The following is a 23,565-nucleotide window of genomic DNA, read 5'->3' as shown; positions in this document are numbered from 1 at the left end:
AGTTGGTTCCATTTTTGCCTCCGCTATGTGGGTTGGGTAGCCAGAAGCACTTGGTGGAGTCCTGTGGAACTCTCTATGTTGTTGATAGATACTCCTTGGACTAATGTAAACGCCTCTGCCGCTTTTGTTATTTTTAATGACGGTAAGTTAGGCTTTACAAAATATGGGGACGAGGAATTGATCCTTGTAGATCGTAGTAGTTTTGATTATGATGATATCATTGTGTATAAGGGCCAATTCTACATGATTAATAGTTTGGGAATCGTTTCATGGATCGATCATTCGTCATTGAAGTTGGTTCAATTTTTGCCTCCGCTTTGTGGGTTGGGTAGCCAGAAGCACTGGGTGAAGTCTTGTGGAGCTCTCTATGTTGTTGATAGGTACCTTGACAAGGAAAGGAGGAGGGTAGAGAATGATGCGTTTTATATGGGTGGTGAAATCCACGTTTACCACTTCTGGGCCTGATTGCACGGGCAACCTAATTTGTCCCTTTAGTATGACAGTTTTCCCCTCAAAGCTTATCAATGGTGAATCATATGACGTAAGATCCTCAAGATTTAAGTTTAGCCCTTTGAACAAGTTAGGGTACATGATATCTGCACCACTACCCTGATCAACCATCACCCTCTTCACATCGTAGCCCCCTATCCTTAACGTAACCACCAAAGCATCAGCATGCGGTTGGATAGTCCCAATCTTGTCCTCTTCTGAGAAACCTAAAATTGGTAGGATATTCCCTTTAATCCTCTTCGGCTCATACCTAGAATCCTCGGCTAGGGTTCATGCTACAGACATCACCCTGGAAGGATGAGAACCAGTCCTCCCAGGAGCAAAAAAAATAACATTGATCATACCTAGAGGAGGCCTTGATGAAGTGCTGCCCTGGTTCACCACCCCTGAATGGTTTCCCTGCCTATTAGGCCGATACAAAAATTGCTTTAACCTTCCTTCCTTAACAAACTACTCCAAATGATTCCACAAAGTCCGATAATCCTCAATGGTATGACCCCTTTCCTGATGATACTGGCAAAGAAGGTTTTGGTTGCGCCTCATGGGGTCCTTTGCCATTTTGTTGGGCCATTTGAAAAATGGTTCATTTTGGATTTTTTCCAACAACTGGTGCATCGGTTCCCGAAATATAGTATTAACCACCTGAGGAGTGGTAAGACCAATTTGCCCAACAAAATCTCTTCTGGGCCTGTTGTTGTTGTATCTATCCGACCTGAAATCCCTCATCTCTTGAAGGATAACCTTCGCCTTTCCCTTACCTTGTTGTTGATCTTCCTTAACCCTTTTATATTCATCAATGTGATCCATGAGCCGATGTACACTCCTTATAGGCTTTTTGGTCAAAGATTTCCTTAAGTCGTGCTCGGCAAGCAGACCGACCTTGAAGATCCTTATCGCTACATCATCAAAGTCCTCATCGATCTCACTGAACATCTCCTAGTATCTGTCTAAATATGTTTTCAGGGTTTTCCCTTCTCTCATGGCCATGGATAATAATGAATCCAAGGGCCGAAGAACTCTGCTGCATGTAATGAACCGAGACCCAAATGCGATAGTAAGGTCCATGAAAGAATCAATAAATCCTGCCTTCAAGTCATCAAACCACATCATCGCTACAGGTCCTAGGCTAGAGGGGAAGACTTTGCACACTAAAGTCTCATTCTTAGAATGCACAACCATCCTCTGATTGAAATGAATCACATGCTCCATAGGATCTATTCGGCCATTATAAATGGTGAATGCTGGTTGTGTGAAGCGCCGAGGGAGCTTTCCCCTTCTTCCACTCTGCGTGTGAAGGGTGACTTGAAGATTTGATGTAATGCCCTACTCATAACATCATTTCCCAAGCCCCTAGAAAAAGAACTTTTACCCTCACGCTCATGCAGATTGTCTTCCTTATAGGAGAAAGACTCATCAGGGGGAGTTCTTAACTTGGGCCTGTAACTGTCATCCCTAGAGCCTTCAGAAGAAGGATCAGAAAAGGAAGGAGTTTGCCTTCACCTTTCTCGGCGTAACTTCTTCTTTAGGTGGTCAATTTCCTTCTGCATGGCTTTAGCATTTTCCTCATAAGGAATTCTACTTCCACCTCGTGAATGACTCCTACTAGTGTGCGTTGTATGCACACTACCTTCTTGGTCCCAATCCTGCTTAAGATGCAAGGAGTGATCCTCACGCTGGGACCCTACTGACTCCGCACGGCATGGACCTGAGCCTACCATAATGCTAAACCTCCTAAAACACAAGATTCCTCACATACGGCGTCAATTGTAAGGTCACGATTTGCACCCAAACCCACAGTGAGAAGGGAATAGGCCAAAAAAACCCAATACAATGAAATTTATAGAGAGTGGGCTTGAAATCTAGGTTTTAGTGATGTAAATAACTAAGATGATGGGCTCGATCACAACATTACACACAAGAAACTGTTTATATGAAAGAATTTTATCCTTGGATGCAAACCGAGGATGATTTGTATTAACTCTTTCAAAAATAAATTACAACTAAGGATGGTGATGTATACAGTGTTTTCTCTCTCTTTTACCTTTTTCTCTTCTAAGCGTCTTCCTCTTCCTTTTATATCACTTCCTACCCATGGATTAGATTCTTCATTTAGATACTTGTCTCATCCACCTGAAGTCTTTGAGGGCAGCTGTAAGGCTGAACTTTGATACTCAAGCATCACTTCCCCATTAATGCGGCCAGAAAAGCAGTTGCAAAGCATTCAATGCAGTGGTGGTGATAACAACTTTATCTTAAATACTCCACTGCCCTTCTTCTCATCTTCTACATATACCATGCTTACCCTTACCTATAGGATCTTCTAGAATATTGTCTGTGGAGGTTAACCAACCTTTCTCCTACCTCGGCTTTACATAGCCGAGGACATACTCTTCCTCAGAGCACCATCTTAGATACGCTTGACCAGATATCACTTATTTACCTTTTAGTATTGCTTCGTGGGCTGACATTTACACGTCCTCGGACCATTCAGTATCCTTGGATTGGGCCTTTAGCCCAACCAATACTTTTGGACCAACCCAACATATATTCCAAGGCCCATTGACCCTCCAATAATAATAATAATAATAATAATTGTGAGGACAAAAGGTTCAAAGCATGTTCTTGGGACTTGAGCTTGATCCGAGGGTATTTACTTGTCCGAGGAGGGTTTGGTAGTAATAACAATATTAAACTTAAAGGCTCACGAGCAAACTGTTGCTAGAAAGGCAGGTGGAAATAGTCCGAGGAGGAGTGTCTCCTCGGCTAAGTGAAGTGAAGGTCGTATGGTACGCCATGGTGATTAAAAGGATATTCTAAAAGGTCTTATGGATGAAGATGTATTTCGCAAGGCTACAGAGAGGAAAAATTGATGAAAAATATCTTAGAGAAAGCTGCTACCATTAAAGCTCTGCACCTACCTCGTTACAATTTTATTCTACAAGTTTTCAAATTTTGAATGTTACATGATAGTTCGTTACGAGTATCTATTACCAATATAGGTAGCTATGAGCCTATGACCATTTGATTTTGTTTATTATCTATTTGACTTTGTTTTTATAAAATTATTTTAGATTAAATGACTAATCTCAACTCATTGGCTCCATATTAATTATTGACGCATACAATCACACTCATTCATACATAAAATTATACACTACGTGTCTACTTAACCAATCAAATGCTTGAAAAATCACTAACTTTACAATTTTTTTCTTGAATTTTGTTAACTTTATAACAAAAATTTATTATAATATGATAACAATACACACACATGTAAAAAAAACCCTCTCTATTTCTTAATTATTATATTATAAAGTTATATTATATTTATATTGTACACACAAGCTTTCACACACATCATAATTTACACAAATAACATTATAACAAAAAGTAATGTACATAATCAATATTAGACACACTCACACACACATATAATATAAATTTATAAAAAAAGAATTACACTTACAATTCACAAAAACTTACTCTTTACTCTTAGAGTCAAAAATAGTTGTAATAAAGGTATGCAAGATTTAAGTTAGGGTGCACAAAAAAATATTTTTAAAAGTAAACTAAAGTATTAAACTAACAAAAAAAATATTATATATATATATATATATATATATTTTTTTTTTTTTTAAGTCAAGGGGTTCATTTGAACCCCTGAATTGGCTATAGCACCACCCCTGCTATGCAGGAATCAATACAACACATCTATTTCTATAAAAAAAAAAATGTTTATTTATTAAATGAGCTAAGCTAAAAAATAATAATATATTCATAAAAGGAAAAAGTTTCTCTCCAAACTAGTTTGGAGAGAAACCCTTCAAACTTATCAAATATTTTTATATTGAGTGTGAAATTTGAAAATCTAACCGTTGGATTGCATATTCTTATTATATTATTCATGCTTGCAAAATTTCAAGAAAATCAAAAATCAATTGCTATGTCATTAAACAAATGTTAAAATTTCAAGTTTTTGTAATCTAAAATTGTATATAAAAAATAAGTTCATTGATCAAATAGTAAATAAAATCCGATTTGAACGAAATTTGATATGCATGTTAAGAACATAAGGAACATGAAATTCAACGGTTAGATTTATAAAATTCACACCTAAAAAAAAAATATGATAAGTTTGAAGGGTTTCTCTCCAAACTAGTTTGGAGAGAAACTTTATTCTTCGTAAAATAAGCTTACTAGTACGAGACTTGATTTATTTATAAAAAAGTATGAGACTTGATTTTAGTATATATAAAATGGGTTTACTAACGTTTGCCCTTAGGGCATATGTTAGTAAACCATTTTAGGAAACTTTTTATAAAGAATTAAAAAAGTTATCAAACTTTTGTGATAGTTTTTTCAATTCCCCATAAAAAAATTTCTAAAATAGATTATTAATGTATGCCCTAAGGGCATATATTAACCGCACCTATATAATATTATAGGCAAAACTTAGATACAGTACCTTAGGTACTGTTCGTTAGATACCCTGTCTATCTACTTGACGGAGCAAACGTGCGTTAAGTTAACATCCTTTTTCCATATTTTTTTTCCTTCTTTTTCTTTTTGGCCGTGTCCTTCAGATCTGAAAGCCAAAGTTAACATTTTTCCTTTTTTTTTTTTTTGGCCTTCTCCTTCAGATGTTAGTTAACATCCTTTTTCCATATTTGTTTTCTTCTTGTTCTTTTTGGCCGTGTCCTTCAGATCTGAAAGCCAAAGTTAACATCTTTCCTTTTTTTTTTTGGCCTTCTCCTTCAGATGTCAGTTAACATCCTTTCTCCATATTTTTTTTCTTCTTGTTCTTTTTGGCCGTGTCCTTCAGATCCGAAAGCCAAAGTTAACATCTTTCCTTCTTTTTTTCTTTTTTTTTTTGGCCTTCTCCTTCAGATGTCAGTTAACATCCTTTCTCCATATTTTTTTTTCTTCTTGTTCTTTTTGGCCGTGTCCTTCAGATCTGAAAGCCAAAGTTAACATCTTTTTTTTTTCTTTTTGGCCTTCTCCTTCAAATGTGTGAAAACCGGAGTTCATGACCCAGATTTTGAAGATCAACGTCCCTCTTATCACACTCTCAGACCTCTAGATTTTGAAGAAATCAAGATTTCAAAAGGAGGAAAGGGCTGGCTCGTGTGTTTCGTGTTGTCAATTGAAAGATTTGTTGGATGCCAGTCTCTATTTCTTTCTTTGTTCCTCTCTTTTTTGATCTCTCTTGATAATTTTTTTTCCCAATCTAACCCTTAAACAGTCAGAAAATCGATGGGGTTGCTGGCTTTTGATCTCAAAGATTTGAACTTTGGTTTGCAATTTGAACGGTTGGTTGGGCTCTGTAGGTGCCTGGCTTTGGTGGCTAACAAAGATACTGATCTTAATTCCATATTGGACTGTGGATTCTAAATAATTAGAACATGGGTTAATGATAATTTTTCCAAGAAAAACAAGGAGAGAAAAAAGGAAAATTTTGGGTCATGAACTTTGGCTTTCAGATCTGAAGGACACGGCCAAAAAGAAAAAGAAGAAAAAAATATATGGAAAAAGGATGTTAACTATTAACGCACGTTTGCTCCGTTAAGTGAATAGACAGGTGGCTAAATTTTAAAAGGGGTACCTAACGAACAGTACCTAAGGTACTGTATCTAAGTTTTGCCCTAAGATTATATGTTTAAATTTTGAGATTCTATTTTTGTAAGGGCGAGATTTGAATCTTAAGCCCAAGAGCTAATAGGATTAAGGCCCAAAGAGCCCAACACAATGAATTTGTAGAGAGTGAGCCAAAAACTAGGCTTCAATGAATTGAACAACGCTGACAATGGAATAAAGATGGTAAGAAAGTAAAGAAAAACAAGCTTTATGCAAAGAAATCATTCCTCGGCAAAGTCCGAGAAGAGTAGTTCTTGAATATATTTTTTTTAGACTTGATTACAATTTCAGTTCTTGCAGTGTTTTTTTCTATAGATTCTCCTCTCTCCTCTGTAATGGGGTCTTTCTTCCTTATATTCCCCTGCTTTGTTTCATCTCCACCATTTATGTGCAGGTCAAGTTACTTGCTTTGATCCTCATCCCATTAACCCCTTCTTGAAATTTTTAGGGATAGCTGTAAGACTGAATATCACTGTTTAGGTATCACCTCCACATTAATGCGGCTAAAGAGTTAGCTGCAGAGCATTCAATGTAGTGGTAGCAGCTTTCTCTTAGATATTTCTTAGCTTCCCTTTGTCCTATTCTCTTCTGATGTTTATCCTTATCAGCAGAATGCTCCAGCATGTTGCTCTTAATGGCAGATCAAATCTTCTGACCTCTTCTTTGCTTAGCCGAGGAGGTATTCCTCCTCGGACTACCTTCACAAACCTTCCTAACCAGATCTTTCCATAATTCGCTAATTTGTACTCCTTCGCTAATGCCAACATGTCCTCAGACAAGGCCCATGACCCAATATACATCCCTAGGCCTTCTATCCCTACAATTTCAATAGTGGTGTTTACTATATATAGGAAAATAATAAGTTAATTAAATAACTTGTAAACAAGGTTGAATTTATTCAACAAAAAAATGAACCAAACTTAGACATATAATCTAGCATAGTGATTAATTTAAATTCGGTTCATGTTTGAAATAAAACTAAATAAACTAATTCTAAACTTTTAATATTCAGCTTAACTAATTTCATTTATACAACTCTATGGGTGTATTTGAATACCGCTTATTTGCTGAAAACTGAAAATACTGTAGCAAAATAATTTTTAAATGTGTGAATAGTGATGTGGGACCCAAATTTACCTAAAAATCTGTGAAAAAATTGAGTTGGGTGATACGTGAACAGTACCACTGGGACCCACTAAAAAAACACTGAATGCGCAAATTGGGCAAAACGCTCAATCCAAACGCACGCTACATCTCAAAAAATTGTGTCGACAAGAAAACATATATACACCAAGATGAAAAAAATAAAAATCTTGCCTTTCAAAATTAAGGGTATAGTATGAATATTGCATCCCGGACCAATTCATAGATTAAGATATAAGTACCATGTAGCTTTTGATTTTCTCTCTCTTTTTGCCTGCAAAGTCATTCTCTAAGTCAAGCAACTAAAATATGGGTGAGAGAGAGGTCGACTGGTCTGCTCTTCCAAAGGAACTCTTGCCTTTAATCGGGAAAACCGTCCAAGCTCGCATCGATGTTGTAAGATTTCGCAGCGTCTGTGCTTCATTGAGAACCTCTATCCCTCAACTACGTGGGATATCTCCTCCTTTGCTTCTCCCTTTTCCTTTCCCCATCAACTCAGCTGGAGGCCAATCCTTTCTCTCTCAACGTACCATCTACCGTCTTGAGCCACTCGATGATAATCCAAATCTTTCAACATGTTCATCAAAGGGCTGGTTGGTCAAGGTGGAAGAGTATGAACCTGGTCGAGTACGTCTTTTGAATCCACTTTCAAACCTCCGTATCAGGTTTCTCCCAGACTCTTTTCCAAAAGTGATTAACTTATTGGATTTTCGAGTTGTCGAGATAGGCAAAGCATATAAACTTCAACATAGTAGTGGCATGAATATTGCTGATGTGGATAAACTTCTGTTGTTTCCTAACTCTGCGTGGACTAGTTGTGTTGTATATAAATTGATTTTCGGGTTATTTCATGAAGGAAAGTTGGGGTATGTGAAATATGGAGACAAGAATTGGACCTTTGTAGATGATAACAACTTTTACTGTGATGACATTACTGTATACAAGGGACAACCCTATGTTGTTGATAGATTGGGAATAGTTTCATGGATTGATTCATCAATGAAGCTGATACAATTTTCGCCTCCACTTTGTGGTTTGGGAAACCAGAAGCATTTGGTGGAGTCTTGTGGAGAACTCTACGTTGTTGATAGGTTCTTTGATGAAGAGAGGAGGCTTGACCACGATCTCCGTAGATACCGTGTTTGTCCTAAGACAGTTAATTTTGAAGTTTATAAGCTGGACCAAGAGTGGGGTCGTTGGATTATGGTCAAGAATTTGGGTGATCAAGTTTTCATTTTGGGTAATGACTGTTCCTTCTCTGTTTCAGCTACAGAATTCTCTGGATGTAAAGAGAATTGCATTTACTTCACTGATGAAAAAAACATTGGTGCCTTCTACTTAGAGAATCAGAAAATTGACAAGATTCTAGATTATAAAGCCCAGTGTCATCCATTTTGGCCTCCCCCATCTTGGCTCAGCTCAAAATCTTCATCTAAATGTTGAGTTTAAGTTAGTTTTTACACGGTCGTTGTCTTTATAAATTAATCTAGCATGGGATAGTAGTGCCCTTGAACTGCTCTATGTTAGTGTGTCTTCTATGAATTTAGCTTTATCTGTGGTGTCTCCTGTGTCACTTTGCTTATCGATTGTGATTTTAATCAGGTATCAGCCTGACATAGTGGTTGATTCTTGTCATTTGATAGTCCATGTGAATTGAAATTTTGATTTCAATGGAGATGCTGAGCAGACTGCAAAATATTAAAGCTTGTGAAGAAACTGAACTTTCTCACAAATCTACTCATGGTCTAGCCTTTTTTATTTATTTGTTCATGTTTTAATTTGTAGTCCAACTGATCTAGCAAATTAGTGGTGGAAATGTTCATGATATATATGATGGACGGAGAAATTGTTCATTACAATAGGAGTATGGTTATACTTATGTGGTTCTCCTAACCAATAAAAAGAAGTTATTACTTATCAATTACCAATTTTAAGAAGTCCATTTTGAAACTCACAATGGTTTAATTGTATTGGTTATGAGGATCATTTGTATGGTACAATAGGAGGATTAAAGTATTTTGTTTGAAAAAAGGGTATAAAATACTAATTGAAGAGCAGATCGGTAGATCTTTTCTTGAGTGGATAATTGGAATGCTATGGTACATGGAATGGGCATAGCATGGTTTTGTAGACCTTATAGCTGCCATCTGTCTAATTTTCTTTTTAATGGCTTGCCAAACCTTGCTATTAATAAAATCAGGCTTTGGTACCTCCTCTCTTTCATTATCGCCTAACCATTTGCATTGCATATCATCAAACCAAAAGAAGGAAATAGATCATACAGAACATATTTCAATCACAATCTGATTGTGAAAATGGTTGAAATCTTGACCTAATAGTGAAAGTGTAATCAGTCCTACCCATAAATTTTGGTAAGGACATTAGGATGGACAGGGCGGATTCATTTCATATTTTCAGCAAGTTATAATCACATTCCCCAAGCAATTTTTAACGCCCATTGTTTGCTCATTTTTCTCTCTATAGGCAAAGCTCATAAGAGAAGGACTTTTGGTTGAAAGGGGACTAGTAAATATTTGGTGCTACGCTCTCGCATGATGAACCCACAAAGAGAGGTTCAATTTGACATAAAAAATGGAAATGGTAGGATATTGGAAGTTATCTTCCTCACTGGTTTAGGCTTTGTTTGATTTGATGAAAGAGGAAGGAAAAGAAAAAAAGAAAAAAGGAATGACTTTCCTTAATTTGGTTAAAAATGAAAACATGAAGAAGGAAGAATGGGAGGGAAAAGGTTGATGTGGAATCCATTATTTTTTCTCTTAAAATTACTCTTATACTCTTAAAGGTCTTGATTATTTTTGTGAAATAACATTTATATCCTTATTAATTTATAATTTGAAAGGATAAAAGTGTAAAATACCTCACATCTTTCCCTTCTCTTCCTCTTTCTATCCAAACATACTTGAGGAAGTACTTTCTTTTCCCACTCTTTTTCTTTTCCCTTCCCTTTTCATTTCTCTTCTCTTCCCTCTCCTTCCACTGAACCAAAAATTACCTTGGTTTCAACAACGGTACTTTAGAAGCCACTAAGCCTGTGCAGGAATCAATACAACACATCTATTTCTAAAATTTTGTTTGTTTATTTATTAAACGAGCTAAGCTAAAAAATAATAACATATTCATAAAATAAGCTTACTAGTACGAGACTTGATTTATTCATCAAAAAATATGAAACTTGATTTTAATATATATAAGATGGGTTTTACTAACGTGTGCCTTTATAACATATGTTAGTAAACTATTTTAAGAAACTTTATCAATTTCCCAAAAAAAAATTCCCTAAAATAGATTAATAATGTATGCCCTAAGGATATACATTAACTAGACTCATATAAGATTTTATGTTTATACGTATACATATACAAAAGTATACTTAAATTTTGAGATTCTATTTTAATAGCAGTGCTTACTATATGTGGGAAAATAATAAATTAATTAAATTACTTGTGAACAAGCTTGAATTTATTCAACAAAAAAAATGAACCAAACTTAGACACAATCTAACTCAGTGATTAATTTAAATTCCGTTCATGTTTGAAATAAAACTAAATGAACCAATTCTAAACTTTAAATATTCAGCATAACTCATTTCATTTATTCAACTCTACATCTCAGAAGACCGTGTTGACAAGAAAACATATACGCCAAGATGAACAAAATAAAAATCTCGCCCATCAAAATTGATCTTCTCTCTCTTTTTGCCTGCAAAGTCACTCTCTAAGTCAAGCAACGAAAATATGGATGAGAGAGAGGTCGAGTGGTCTGATCTTCCAATGGAACTCCTGCCTTTAATCGGAAAAACCGTCCAAGCTCGCATCGATGTAGTAAGATTTCGCAGCGTCTGTGCTTCATGTAGATCCTCTATCCCTCCACTACGTGGGATATCTCCTCCTTTGCTTCTCCCTTTTCCTTTCCCCATCAACTCAGCTGGAGGCCAATCCTTTCTCTCTCAAAGTACCATCTACCGTCTCGAGCCACTCGATGATAATCCAAACCTTTCAACATGTTCATCAAAGAGCTGGTTGGTCAAGGTGGAAGAGTTTGAACCTGGTCGAGTACGTCTTTTGAATCCACTTTCAAGCCTCCATATCAGGTTTCTGCCAGACTCTTTTCCAAAAGTGATTAACTTATTGGATTTTCGAGTTGTCGAGGTAGGCAAAGCATATAAACTTCAACTTAGTAGTGGCATGAATATTGCTGGTGTGAATAAACTTCTGTTGTTTCCTAACTCTGCGTGGACTAGTTGTGTTGAAGATAAATTGATTTTCGGGTTGTTTCATGAAGGAAAGTTGGGGTATGTGAAATATGGAGACAAGAATTGGACCTTTGTAGATGATCACAACTTTTACTATGATGACATTACTGTATACAAGGGACAACCCTATGTTGTTGATAGATTGGGAACAGTTTCATGGATTGATTCATCAATGAAGCTGATACAGTTTTCACCTCCACTTTGTGGTTTGGGAAACCAGAAGCATTTGGTGGAGTCATGTGGAGAACTCTACGTTGTTGATAGGTTCTTTGATAGAGAGAGGAGGTTTGACCAAGAACTCCGTAGATACCGTGTTTGTCCTAAGACAGTTAATTTTGTAGTTTATAAGCTGGACCAAGAGTGGGGTCGTTGGGTTATGGTCAAGAATTTGGGTGATCAAGTTTTTATTTTGGGTAAAGATAGTTCCTTCTCTGTTTCAGCTACAGAATTCTCCGGATGTAAAGGGAATTGCATTTACTTCACTGATGAAAATGATATTGGTGTCTTCTACTTTGAGAACCAGAAGACTGGCAAGATTGTAGATTTCCAAGACCAGTGTCATCTATTTTGGCCTCCCCCATCTTGGCTCAGCTCAAAATCTTCATCTAAATGTTGACTTTAAGTAAATTTTTACTTGGTGGTTGTCTTTTTAAATTAATTTAGCATGAGATAGCAGTGCCCTTGAACTGCTCTATGTTGGGGTGTCTTTTATGAATTTAGCTTTATTTGTGATGTCTCCTGCGTCACTTTGTTTATTGATTGTGATATTAATCAGGTATCAGCCTGACATAGTGGTTGATTCTTGTCATTTGATAATCCACGTTGATTGAAATTTTGATTTCAATTGAGATGTTGAGCAGGCTGTAAAATATTAAAACTTGTGCAGAAATTGAACTTTCTCACAAATCCACTCATGGCCTAGCTTTTTATTTATTTGTTCATGTTTTTGGTATTCCAACTGATCCAGCCAATTAGTGGTGGAAATATTCAAGATATATATGACGGACTGGAGAAATTGTTCATTACAATAGGAGTATGGTTATACTTACGTGGTTCTCCCAACCACAACCAAAAAAAAAAAATGTTATTACTTATCAATTTATGAAATCCATTGTCACTGAAACTCACAATGGCTTAATTGTATTGGTTAGGAGGATCATGTGTATGGTACAATGGGAGAATTAAAATATTTTGTATAAATACTAAATTGAAGAGCAGATAAGTATATCTTTTTTCTTGAGTGGAGATAATTGGAGAGGTTATAATTGGGGGATCCTTTTACAATTTGACCATCTTCTTGGCAAACTGTCCTTCCAGGAGAAGTTCAAATTGATGAAATATGGAACTGCAAGGCTGAAGCTCTTGTATATCTTCTAAAATTAAGAATGTAGAATCTAATAACAAACAAAATGTTTTGAAGGAACCCAATTTTATCAGGTCTAGGGTATTGAGTGAGAAATAAATGGCTGAATTTGTTGGCAACAAAAAAAAATATATATATAGCTGTTCTGTAAATTGATAACTGGCATTGTTAATGGCATATGTTGCTCACCCAAATGATCAGGCTTAGATGCTGAACCATGCTCCAAACATGGTAAGCCAGTAGGGCTCCTCTAGCAGGCCTAATGCAAAAGGCTTGATATTGTTTGAAATACATAAGATGCAAGAGTCTGGTAAAAGATTAAGCTTTAAGAACATTTTAATCCTTCTGTGCTTCTGAGAACCTCTTAAGTCTTTTTTTCATTTTGATGAATGAGAAAATTTTATTCAGACAAAAGGCGAACAGTACAGATCAACCCAAACAACCAAGCAGCTATACTTCAGACCCAAATCGATGAAGAAAAATAAAGTAGCAACAAAAGAAACCCACAGCTTTAACTCCCACCCCAACAAACAGCAAATATATCCTAAAACAGGGGAAATGCAATCTCCAAAGGCAACACAAAACTTTATTTTGGATGGAACTCTTAGTTTTTTATCTTGTGCAGCAACATCCTGCATCTAATGCTTTAAAGATTTCCTTTTCTCTCCAACAACCCCATGGCCTATTTCATCTTTTGCTCTCCAAATATGATAGTAACAGCCCAAGCCAGTTTTGTGATACAACTCTCAAACCATTCCCCCTCAGCCCATATGACTGCCCAATTAACTTCCACATCTCATCTTCCTATCATCCAGTTATGCAAACATCTCCAAAGAACCTCCCAACAAGTCTAAGAGCTTTGTGTAGAAGCACTAAGAGTTGTCTGAATGATTAATCCTTACTCCTTACCATAATTCCACAATAATCATGATGTAGAAACACTTTTGAAGATGGGGTGGGCATGTCTACTTGCGTAATCAGTTTGATTGGACAAAATATAGTGTAAAGAATATCCCTGATTTGTTAGCTAGAGTACCAAATTTCTTCTTCTATTTGTCAATTTTCAAGTTGATAAGCTTTAGGTCCTGTTTGCTGTTGTTTACAGCATGTAGCATAAGCTATACCTTCCTTTTCTTTTCCCTTCATTTTTCTGCTTTCCTTTTAGTTCCCACCTGCCAAAACAGTTTTAAGCTTCACCTAAATTATAGTCCTGTTTTGAGGAAAACATTATTTTTCTCAAGGTTCTTAAGCCTTGTAGCCTATATTTGACCTCGAAAAAATACAGTTTGCTAGTGTTTTCATAATGAAGTCGTCGTGTTAAAATGATTCTCTTCAAATAATTTTTATGAAAATTAAGGGATGTAAAGTGGGTTATCAACAATCATCAAGATGCATCAACACAGCAAAATAGCATAGTTTTCTAGAATAATATAAGTGAAGAACATATGAAGTCTTTGTAAGACAAGTTTTCATTTACATTTGCTTTCACATTAGGATTGTGAAGCAGTCATATGTTTCAGAACTGCATGGGTAGATTGATGAGCAAAATACTTTTGCCTTAGCATTACATATGGATACCCAATAAATGACAAAATGTGGGCAGGTTTTGAGAAGGAAAGTATTTCATACCACACTTGGTTGTTCTCGTCTAACTCAATGGAAAAACGTTCTTCCCCAGCCTGCAATCCACCAAATTTCCATGACACATATTAGTGTCAGCAAGGGTTCATCAAATTCAAGCAGGTTTAACACAACAAAAATTAATAGAAGTGTTAAACAAGGTGAAAAATCACATGCAAGAATGTAAAACAGAGACTTTATTGAAGAAAAGAAAAAAAATCTAATCTCAGGACTTTAAAAAATGAAAATAAAAATAAAAATTGACCAGCTCTTAGGATATGCTATGTAGTATGAATAGAAAAACTCCCACATTTAATAGATTAACTGCAGCAAGTTTCTTCATTAGCATGTCCAGATGATGCAGAGACAACGGAAGTTATGGATTTTTGGACAAAACTATCACATACACCAAAGCAAGTGAAGGAGCTTTCGACCAAACTATCACATATATTCCATGCCAACTTGGTTATGTTATGGTCTAACATATAATAACAAATAATTCTATTTTAAAGAAGTTGCAAGGAAGTGTTCGGCAGTCAAACACACAATTAGAAAATGGTTGATGTTTTGGAGCATTAGAGCCAAAAATGGATAAATAAATGATTAGAGATCTCCACAGTCACGATGATAAGTCATGTCTAAGATAGAGAACAAATCTTCCAAAGAGCCAAACATTAAAACAAATAGTGAGCAAACAAGAGAGAGAGAGAGAGAGAGAAACTACTTAGAAAAAGGGGCCACCTGATCCAAGGACCACTGGCAACTCAATTGAAAATATTATTAGGAAAATAAAGCTCAAGCCATCCAGTCACAGCCATTGTTAAAACCATTCCTTCCAACCTAAATTCTGATCTCTATTTCCAAAAATATGGAAACAGAAATGTATGGAAACAACCTTAAAGGTTCATAGCTATAAAATATGAGTAACACAGGAAAAGGCACAAACCAGTAGGTGACCTTGAAGGGTACCGCTTCCAAAACCAAATGACATCATGGCCTTGTTAGCCTTTCTCTTGTCATTTACATACACAACCTCAAGTGGCATCATCATCCATGGGAGAAACTCCTTGAGACAAACACAGAACTTGACTCCATTCTGAATTGGAGTTTTAGAATCAACAAATGCCCAATCCAATCCAAAATGCCTGCAATAATCATATTAATCTTAGAATTTGGATTTCCCTAATAAAAATTTTCTAACTCAAAAAATATTTAAAAAAATCCACGCACCTCCAAGTTTGTAGAGCGCTTTTACCCTTTTCAAAAGTCTCAAGACCGGAGCCAACTAATACACGCGCATGGTTTAGTAAGAAACCATCTTTTGAGAGCTCTTTATCTTCTTGGAGGCAAGACAGGGGCTTAGCAGTAGCTCCTCTGAATTTAGCATCATAGTTGAATGCACCTGACCTAATGATAAACATCGGACATCAGTTTAGATTAGAAAATCTAACAATAAAGATTTCATTTCATTGACACAAGACTTTAGTCAAATTGAAGTTCTCATACTTGTTGATGCAGGCCTTCTGTTCTTGAGGAGATGGACGAGCCCAGCACAAGAAAACCATCTCTGTCAAATATATCGATAATCATCAGATGATAATTATGAAGTGCCACATGTTGAACAAATAATAATTATATGGCCCATATACCATGTAATAATTATATGAAAAAGTACAATTTTTTTGTATTAATGAAATTCATTGACTAAATGCAGGTTTGAAAGGGCATGGTGTTATTTCAAATTCATACCATGAGTGATTTGAAAGTTTAAACTACAACTCAAAACAATCTAGAACATTATAGTTTCAGTTGCAGTGGGGCTTCGGTGCTGATGCTCACTGTCCCATATGCAGGTTCAGATTAGCAAGCAGAGCTCTTCTTTGAATGCCCTTTTTCCCAAAGGGATCTGGAACAATAACATGTGTTGATACCTTGTCAAGTATCCTACGTCCTGTTGAGATGACATTATAGCTTGGGGACAGGCTCAATGAACGGAAAAAGTCTCGTGTCTATAACATGTTGAATAGCTTTACAGTCTGCTGTTTATCATATTTGGCAGCAAAGGAATGCAGTAATTCACCAAGGGAGAATTAGTTCTGAGGAAGGCATTGAGAGAATGATAAGATGGGAAGTTAAGAGCAGAGTTATTGTAATTCTATTTTTATGTTGAATAGAACAGTTTGCTGTATTCAGGGAATTTCTTTTCTCTGTACTTAAAAAGCTCTTCCCCTCAGTAGCTCGGTAAAGGTTTTGCTCGTTCGTCCAAAACAAAAATCTCAAAACAATCATATATTAGTGAATTTCATATCAAACTATTTGGACTGAAAGTTGCTACTCAATTCTCTTGATTTTTTTTCATCCTCACATCCAAATGCAACCATAAGAATTGCAATAGGGTGGAGTAGTTAAAAAAACAGCGCTCTACATCATCAACAACAACAACAAAGCCTTCGTCCCAAAACTATAGGGTCCGCTATGAATTGCAACAGACTAATGGCATAGTTCATACGTATTCATTCTTCTCCGCCTTTCTAAAACTACAACCAAGCTTTAGTTCCAAATTTTGGGGTCGGCTATGAATTCTCAACAAATTAGTCAGGGTCAGATATGTGTATTCTTTTCTGTTATTCAATTTTGTCAAAAATCATATCACTGGACATAATCCTATTCATTGCAAAAACTAACAGATAAATAAAATCCCAGTTGGTTTTCAGGGCTTAATTTAACAAATTACATGAAAATCATTCTCTTTCGCTAAATGAACCAACAAAATGGCAGACTTGCAACGATGAAATAATTCAAATATTAAGATAATTGTGCATTAGAATTACAACCAATAGGGATTGAATGAGTTTGATTAAGACATTATTAACTACAAAAATGAAACAACAACAACAAAATTGCCTACAGTTTTTTACCTTCTCTGTTCGAAGAAGCTCAAGGTTGGGTTTCAGTTTTGTTGCGACGAGACGACACTGGCGTATGTATTTCCGTTTTTACTTTCGGTGAAGCTGTGACTGTGAGAGTGAGACTGAACTCTTAAATTATAACTTTATAAATATAGCCCAGAAATTTATTAAATTAAAAAAAAAATTGGGAAAAAGGTAAAACTGACCGTTTAAGGTTTTTTAGATTTCATTTCAGCCCTCTAGTTTTATTTTTATTTATTTCAGTCTTTTAATTTTTAAGTTTATTCAATTAAAATTTTTTCATCAACTTTTGTTATATGTTGTGGTTAATTTTTTAATTTTATAAATTTTTCTTCAAATATTTTAATTTAAAAAAATTCATTTATTGATTGAAAAATATTTTCTAGATTTTTTTTAACAAAAAATTTTAGCAAAAGTTAATGAAAATGCCTTAATTGAATAAATATGAAACTTAGATGGCTGAAATAAATGAAAATAAAATTAGAGGACTGAAATGAAATCTGAAGAAAGTTAGAGGGTCAGTTTTGCATTTTAGCCAAAAAAAATTTAAAAAAAATTGAATTACAATTTAGTATGATTGGGAGGGGCCAAATTAAAAGTATATAAAAAAGAGTAATGCTACAGTCACAAACTATTTTACAACATTTTTACAAACAGTTGATATAGCCAATCTTTTATTGGTTTTCATCTAGGCCCACCATTAATATCATTTTTTTCATTTACCAATAATCACTCACCACATTAGCAGTTTCTAAATTTTTTTGTAAAATAGTTTGTATCTCTAGCATTATTTTATAAAGTATTTGCATATAATATCCCCTTTACATAATGAACTTGGTATGTTTAGAATCCATCCCATGTGAGAGTGATATTGTATCTAGGGGTGTGCGCGGGTCGGATTAGGTGGATAAACGTCAATATTTCTATCCAATCTACCACTAGCAAGTTGGGAAAATTCCAATCCGCTACCAACCCACCAAAGTTTAAATCTGGCGGATTGGTTACAAATTTTGGTAGTTTCAACTCGGTAGGTTAGGCGGATTGGCATTAACAACATTTTAAAAAATATATATCACAAACTACAATTTTTAATTGAATAATCTCAAAATATACCTAATGCACAAAAAAAAAACTAAAAGTAGATTTCATTGAATAATCTCAATTCTAACATAAATATAGGGTCAATGAAAAAAGATATATCATCTTTAGCAAAAGTAGGCTCTGCATTACAATTTAGGAAAATTAAATCAACAAACTCAAAGTTTTAACATTTCGAAAGTCACATCAAGGTTTTAAAAAAAAAATAGACAAAGACAAAGAATTAGATGAATTGTATTCTTATTTAATATATAACATATTTTACTTGGATATACAATGAACTACTTGAATATACAATGAACCTGCTTGCCAAAATGGCTTTACTTGTAATATTATAACACATTCTATAATATACAAACGGTTCAAATGACATAAACTAAAATAGAAAAGACAAAAAATATTTAAACAATAGAAGACAATAACGCAATTACATACCTTTGTGATTGTCGGTGAAGAATTGAAATGATAAGAAATAAGCTAAAAAAAGTTAAAGAAGAAAGAGGAAGGGAAAGACAATGGCTGAAGGTGAAAGACAAAAGTGAAAGGTGAGAAGAAAAAGTGAGATCTAGAGCCACAAAGTGTATATTGTATATACGGCTGAAGTAAATGGGATGGGTGGTAGGTAAGGGTAAGGATGTATAGGGTTTCAATGTTGACTTTTTAGATTTTATTTAAGGAATTTTTTGAAGGCTAGTTCTGTTTAGGGAATTAATTATTGATTAGTTGTAAAAATTTATTAGGTGAATTGATTAACTTTAAATACTTAACAATTTGAACTAATTTTTTTTTATGTATATATAATTAAGCGGACGGGTCGGGTTGTAGCGGGTTGGCAATTTTTCAATCCATAACCCAATTCAATCCGCAATTTTGGGAGTCTAACCCGCCCAACCCAAACCGCCTAACTTAATGACCCACACGGAGCGCGAGTCGAGTGCGAATCGGGCAAGTTGGCGGGTTAAGCAGATATTTTGCACACCCCTAATTGTATCCAACCATTATCCGTGTATTATATTCTTAGTTAAATTATTATTAGGTATTTTAGGAATACAACACGAGATAATTTATCTTCTCACATATATTGTGAATATTATTATAAATTTAATTAGTGGGAGTGTGGGACATACTATAACGTAACATGAGTGAGTAAAGTTTATCAAAAAAAAAAAAAAAAAGATGAGTAAGTAAGACGTCAATACAGGTGTGATGTTAGGAACTTTAGCAACTTCATCAATCAACTCGATTAATAAAGGCTCCTCTTACAAAAATAATGTTATTTTATATAAAATAATGATAACAATCAGGGAAATCTAAACGAATACACTAAAGGTATTGGTTTAAAAACTATTTTTATAAACATTTTTATGGAAAAATGGTAAACACAATTAATTTTGTTGACAACTTTTTATATTTCTTACGAAAATGGTATTAAAACTTTCTTATTATGGTTTATTAACAATTATCTAAGGGCACTTGTTAACACGATAATAGGAGTAATGACAACAAAAATGCAAGGAGCTTAGGACACGACCAAATTTTTTAACAACTTGTTTAGGTTTTATAATTTGTGCAACATCACTTTTATATGAAAACCACAATTGACATCACTTTTATTATATGCCAATCACAATGACATTTCAACATTTGTGAAAGAAATTATGAATTCTATTATGCCAATAGAAATTTTAGAATGACAACCAATCATTCCCTCTAGATGTATATGAATTTTTTTTACAACAATTGAGTTGATAAGCTTTTAACTATTCTCATCTGAATCCACCATTGATATCATTTTTTTACTTACTACTGACAATCTACCACGTCAAAAAGTATGAAAAGTTTTGTCAAATTTTTTGTGTCTATAAACTTTCTCTTTTTATCATAGGTCACTAGGGCTATCCACGTGTTGGGTCGGGTTTGGACTTAACTCGCACCCGACCAGACCTAATCGGGTGGAGCATTTCTCAACCCACTGCTGACCGGAGAGGTTGATCGGACTGGGCCTTCAACAGGTGGCGATTGGTTTGACCAGCGTCATAGATCTGAAAAACAATGAAAATTTGGTGAGATTTCACTAAATCCAACGAAAATCTCACCAAATCTAGCGAAAAATATTGCAAGATCTAGATGAGATCTCACTAGAAAGAAGGTCTACTAGTTATACAGTTTGGGTTTTTCGTATTTTTGGGGAGGAGACCCACAACAAACCCAAAGACATCAGTTTATGGAGGAAGAGCCCTGCCACTGACGCCGAAGAAGTTGGGTTGAGCAGCAGTCAACTCGGGTCCGGTCGGATTTCTCGAATGGATTGGGTCTATTGGCGGGTTGATAGCCCTACAAGTCACAACCACTAGTCTACAGTACTGCCACCAGAAAGTATTTAGCCTGGCGTATTTGAAATAACTATTTCCTACAACCCATATACGTATTGAATGTCTCGCAAGTCGCAACATACACAGAACCCAAAACTAGTACAAAAGTATTAGCAATGGGTGACTTGGAAGAATTTTCTCCCGTATGGGCCGTATCCAACGACAACATGTGGTCCTTAGAGGTGTGGAGTTCAATCAATTGCATGCATGAGACTCTCTTTAACGATTAGGGGAGAAACAACTCCAACTTCGGTCGGCCCAAAAGAGTCCTGGCCCAAAGACCAACAAGCAAGGCTTATGGGCTGCTAAGTTACCATTCTCCCTAACGTTTTTTACTGACCAAGATCAGAAGACAGGTAATGTGGCCCTTTTATTCGTGATAATGGGCCTCATTTCCCAATCTACCTAGAAAAAGGGACCAAGAATGCACCGAGAAGGCTTTTTTTCTTTTTTTTTAATTAATTAATCAAATGAATTCGATAGTTCCCAAGGATAAGATTGATTCAAAATCGAAATTAGTTGCCAAGCTCATCTTATCCCGTTAGCAAAATTTTTGACCCAACTTGGATCAAGCTAATTAGCAGGCATAAGATAAGATAAGATTGCTTCTATATCGAAATTAGTTGCCAAACTTGTCTTATCGAGCCATTGAAAAATTTGAGACACAAAATCAATTAAGATCTCGACTTTCTTGTTTAGTGCCAAGATTAATTGACCACCCTAGTCACCATATTTACAAAACCAGGCCCATAATAAGCCAAAACCAAACAGAGAAAGAAAAGTCTACCTATCTTTTTCATTCACATTCACATTCACATTCACATTAACATTAAAGAAAGAGGCACCCATATTGTAGTAAATTTATTTTATCCTATGAGATACACCTCATAGAGTACATTGACACAGACGAGTCCACCGCGGGTGCACCACCAATACCATACACCCTCGGATGATCGCTCTCCAACCCATAATCCATCATCGGACGGTACTCCAAATCTTCATCATGATCGTACACATACTCCGGGATCTCTATCTCGTTCCTCCTCACATGCTCCCACAACAAATCAAGCCTCGCCACGTACTTTAGCTTCCCGTACAACCTAACTCACGCACAAAACAAAACAAAACAAAACAAATACACATCAATTACATGCACCACCCACCACTTATTATTAATCTAACACAGTAATCTATTGCGATTAGATTAGTGCACAATAAAATATAATATAAGATGGTATTTTGCTCTTAGCAACGTGTCCATGTGAAAAATGAAAATTATGTTATCCCAAAGTTGTGATTTTTTTTAATAAGTTTGCTTGCTGAATAAGAAATCACCTCATTCATATCAAAAATTAAAAATATTTTATCGAGAATCGAAAAGTTTTGAATCTACTTATTTATATCAAAAATTAAAAAATTTTTATCGAAAATTAAAAATGCTGTAAAATCTTATTCAATTTTCGATAAATTTTTTTTCAAAAATGATATTAATTGTTACAGAGCGGATGCGACAAGTTAAAATAATATTGTTGTTTGGGATGAACATGTGGTTATTACCCTCCGGTGAAGAGAAAGCGACCAAAGGTGGCGAAGAAGAGCCTAGCTTGAAGGTCTGGATGTAAAAAATACACAGTCTGTAGATTGTCCTTCACCTCCATCGGAATCCCATCGTAGATTGATCGTAGGGTTGAGATTCCCGGAAAATTCTCGCTCCTTTGAACTCCGGTGTGCACGTACACCACCGAAAATGGCTTCTTCTCCAATTTCGGATACACCTTCTCCTCCAAATACTTCTTCACTGTTTCCACACTCGCACACCGACCTATAAATAAACAAAAACCAAAACAAACATTTAATAAAAAAATAAAAAAAACAAAACAAAACACAGACACAAACAGCTAGACAATATTAAAAAAATAAAGATGTTATTTTACCAGGGAAGGATTTTCCGATGATACGAAGGATCTTGTGGCCACGTTTGTCTCTGCCTTTGATCTTGAAAACCTCGAGCTTGTCGATAACTTGTTCTTGCTCCTCGTATTGGGAACCGTCAGCTACCTGAGCCTGAGCACACATTTTTTTTTTCCTTAATTAAAACAAAAAGTATATTATTTTATTTGTACGGGTATTTGATGAATTTGGAACTCTATAAAAACAGGGTTGGTAGTTTGGTTCACGAGAGTCCCACCATTTTTTGGTTTATATATGAGGAAACTGTTACGAAAGAGGGAGTGAGGGAGAGAGAGAGAGCATGTATGTGTGATAATACATGCGAGGACAAGCGTAATTATGGGATTTGGGTAGAGATGGATGGATTGGAGAGGACAAGGTTTGAGAAAATCGGAGAGAAAAAAGTAAAATGGTCTTTGGTCATAAAGAAAGAGAAGGAATATTCTTTAAGCATGAAAGCATATTTCTTTTCCAGACTCAAAAGAGACTCGAAGATTGATTTGATCTGATTGAATGAATAGTCCCGATTCGAACGCCGTGCTTTGCTTTGCCTTTGCTACAGCTACTAGTGACGTGTTTTTTTGGGTCCCACTTGGAGTTATCTCTGTTTGGATCAGAACTTATCGAGGCCGTTGAATTTTCAATATTTACAGTTAGTTTTTTTTTATAACG

The 23,565-nt window shown here is 35.4% G+C and overlaps 4 protein-coding genes across 6 annotated transcripts; 2 read left to right on the top strand and 2 right to left on the bottom strand.

Annotated features, from left to right (window-relative positions):
• Positions 1 to 6,870: 6,870 nt before the first annotated feature.
• Positions 6,871 to 17,591, bottom strand: LOC142626286 (UPF0548 protein At2g17695). 3 transcript variants are annotated; one of them, XM_075800098.1, is made up of 6 exons: positions 17,462 to 17,570; positions 16,050 to 16,110; positions 15,774 to 15,950; positions 15,490 to 15,688; positions 14,553 to 14,602; positions 6,871 to 6,961 (listed from the first exon to the last, which is right to left on the bottom strand). In XM_075800098.1, exons 2-6 carry the CDS (start codon positions 16,106 to 16,108, stop codon positions 6,916 to 6,918), a joined length of 531 nt encoding a protein of 176 aa, XP_075656213.1. In that variant the 5' UTR covers positions 16,109 to 16,110; positions 17,462 to 17,570; the 3' UTR covers positions 6,871 to 6,915. The 3 variants fall into 3 exon arrangements, with proteins under 3 accessions (XP_075656213.1, XP_075656212.1, XP_075656211.1); XM_075800097.1 differs by lacking the exon at positions 6,871 to 6,961 and adding an exon at positions 13,295 to 14,095; XM_075800096.1 differs by lacking the exon at positions 6,871 to 6,961 and having other exon boundaries at positions 14,316 to 14,602; positions 17,462 to 17,591.
• On the top strand, positions 7,481 to 9,024 carry LOC142624096 (putative F-box protein At1g65770). The gene has a single exon (XM_075797600.1). It carries the CDS (start codon positions 7,597 to 7,599, stop codon positions 8,728 to 8,730), a length of 1,134 nt encoding a protein of 377 aa, XP_075653715.1. The 5' UTR covers positions 7,481 to 7,596; the 3' UTR covers positions 8,731 to 9,024.
• Positions 10,904 to 12,292, top strand: LOC142626285 (putative F-box protein At1g65770). The gene has a single exon (XM_075800095.1). It carries the CDS (start codon positions 11,043 to 11,045, stop codon positions 12,174 to 12,176), a length of 1,134 nt encoding a protein of 377 aa, XP_075656210.1. The 5' UTR covers positions 10,904 to 11,042; the 3' UTR covers positions 12,177 to 12,292.
• Positions 17,592 to 21,746: 4,155 nt separating the features above from the next.
• Positions 21,747 to 23,285, bottom strand: LOC142625591 (uncharacterized). Its single transcript, XM_075799235.1, has 3 exons — positions 22,878 to 23,285; positions 22,501 to 22,765; positions 21,747 to 22,043 (listed from the first exon to the last, which is right to left on the bottom strand). The coding sequence occupies exons 1-3, from the start codon at positions 23,017 to 23,019 to the stop codon at positions 21,815 to 21,817; spliced, it is 636 nt and encodes a 211-aa protein (XP_075655350.1). The 5' UTR covers positions 23,020 to 23,285; the 3' UTR covers positions 21,747 to 21,814.
• Between the last annotated feature and the right edge of the window lie 280 nt (positions 23,286 to 23,565).

The sequence above is a fragment of the Castanea sativa genome, chromosome 2 (genome assembly GCF_040712315.1).
Source record: "Castanea sativa cultivar Marrone di Chiusa Pesio chromosome 2, ASM4071231v1".
NCBI classification, from domain to species: Eukaryota; Viridiplantae; Streptophyta; class Magnoliopsida; order Fagales; family Fagaceae; genus Castanea; species Castanea sativa.
The sequence above is the reverse complement of the archived record's forward strand: the minus strand, read 5'-3'. Positions and strand labels throughout refer to the sequence as shown.

Excerpts from the sequence above, each read along its gene's own strand:
- LOC142624096 (XM_075797600.1), top strand. The coding sequence starts at position 7,597 with ATGGGTGAGAGAGAGGTCGACTGGTCTGCTCTTCCAAAGGAACTCTTG.
- LOC142626285 (XM_075800095.1), top strand. The coding sequence starts at position 11,043 with ATGGATGAGAGAGAGGTCGAGTGGTCTGATCTTCCAATGGAACTCCTG.
- LOC142626286 (XM_075800096.1), bottom strand. The coding sequence starts at position 16,108 with ATGGTTTTCTTGTGCTGGGCTCGTCCATCTCCTCAAGAACAGAAGGCC. Across the intron at positions 15,951-16,049 it reads CAGAAGGCCTGCATCAACAA|GTCAGGTGCATTCAACTATG; the intron begins GTATGAGAACTT and ends GTTTATCATTAG. Across the intron at positions 14,603-15,489 it reads CCCTTCAAGGTCACCTACTG|GCTGGGGAAGAACGTTTTTC; the intron begins GTTTGTGCCTTT and ends GGTGGATTGCAG.
- LOC142625591 (XM_075799235.1), bottom strand. The coding sequence starts at position 23,019 with ATGTGTGCTCAGGCTCAGGTAGCTGACGGTTCCCAATACGAGGAGCAA. Across the intron at positions 22,766-22,877 it reads CATCGGAAAATCCTTCCCTG|GTCGGTGTGCGAGTGTGGAA; the intron begins GTAAAATAACAT and ends GTTTATTTATAG. Across the intron at positions 22,044-22,500 it reads CGCTTTCTCTTCACCGGAGG|GTTGTACGGGAAGCTAAAGT; the intron begins GTAATAACCACA and ends TGCGTGAGTTAG.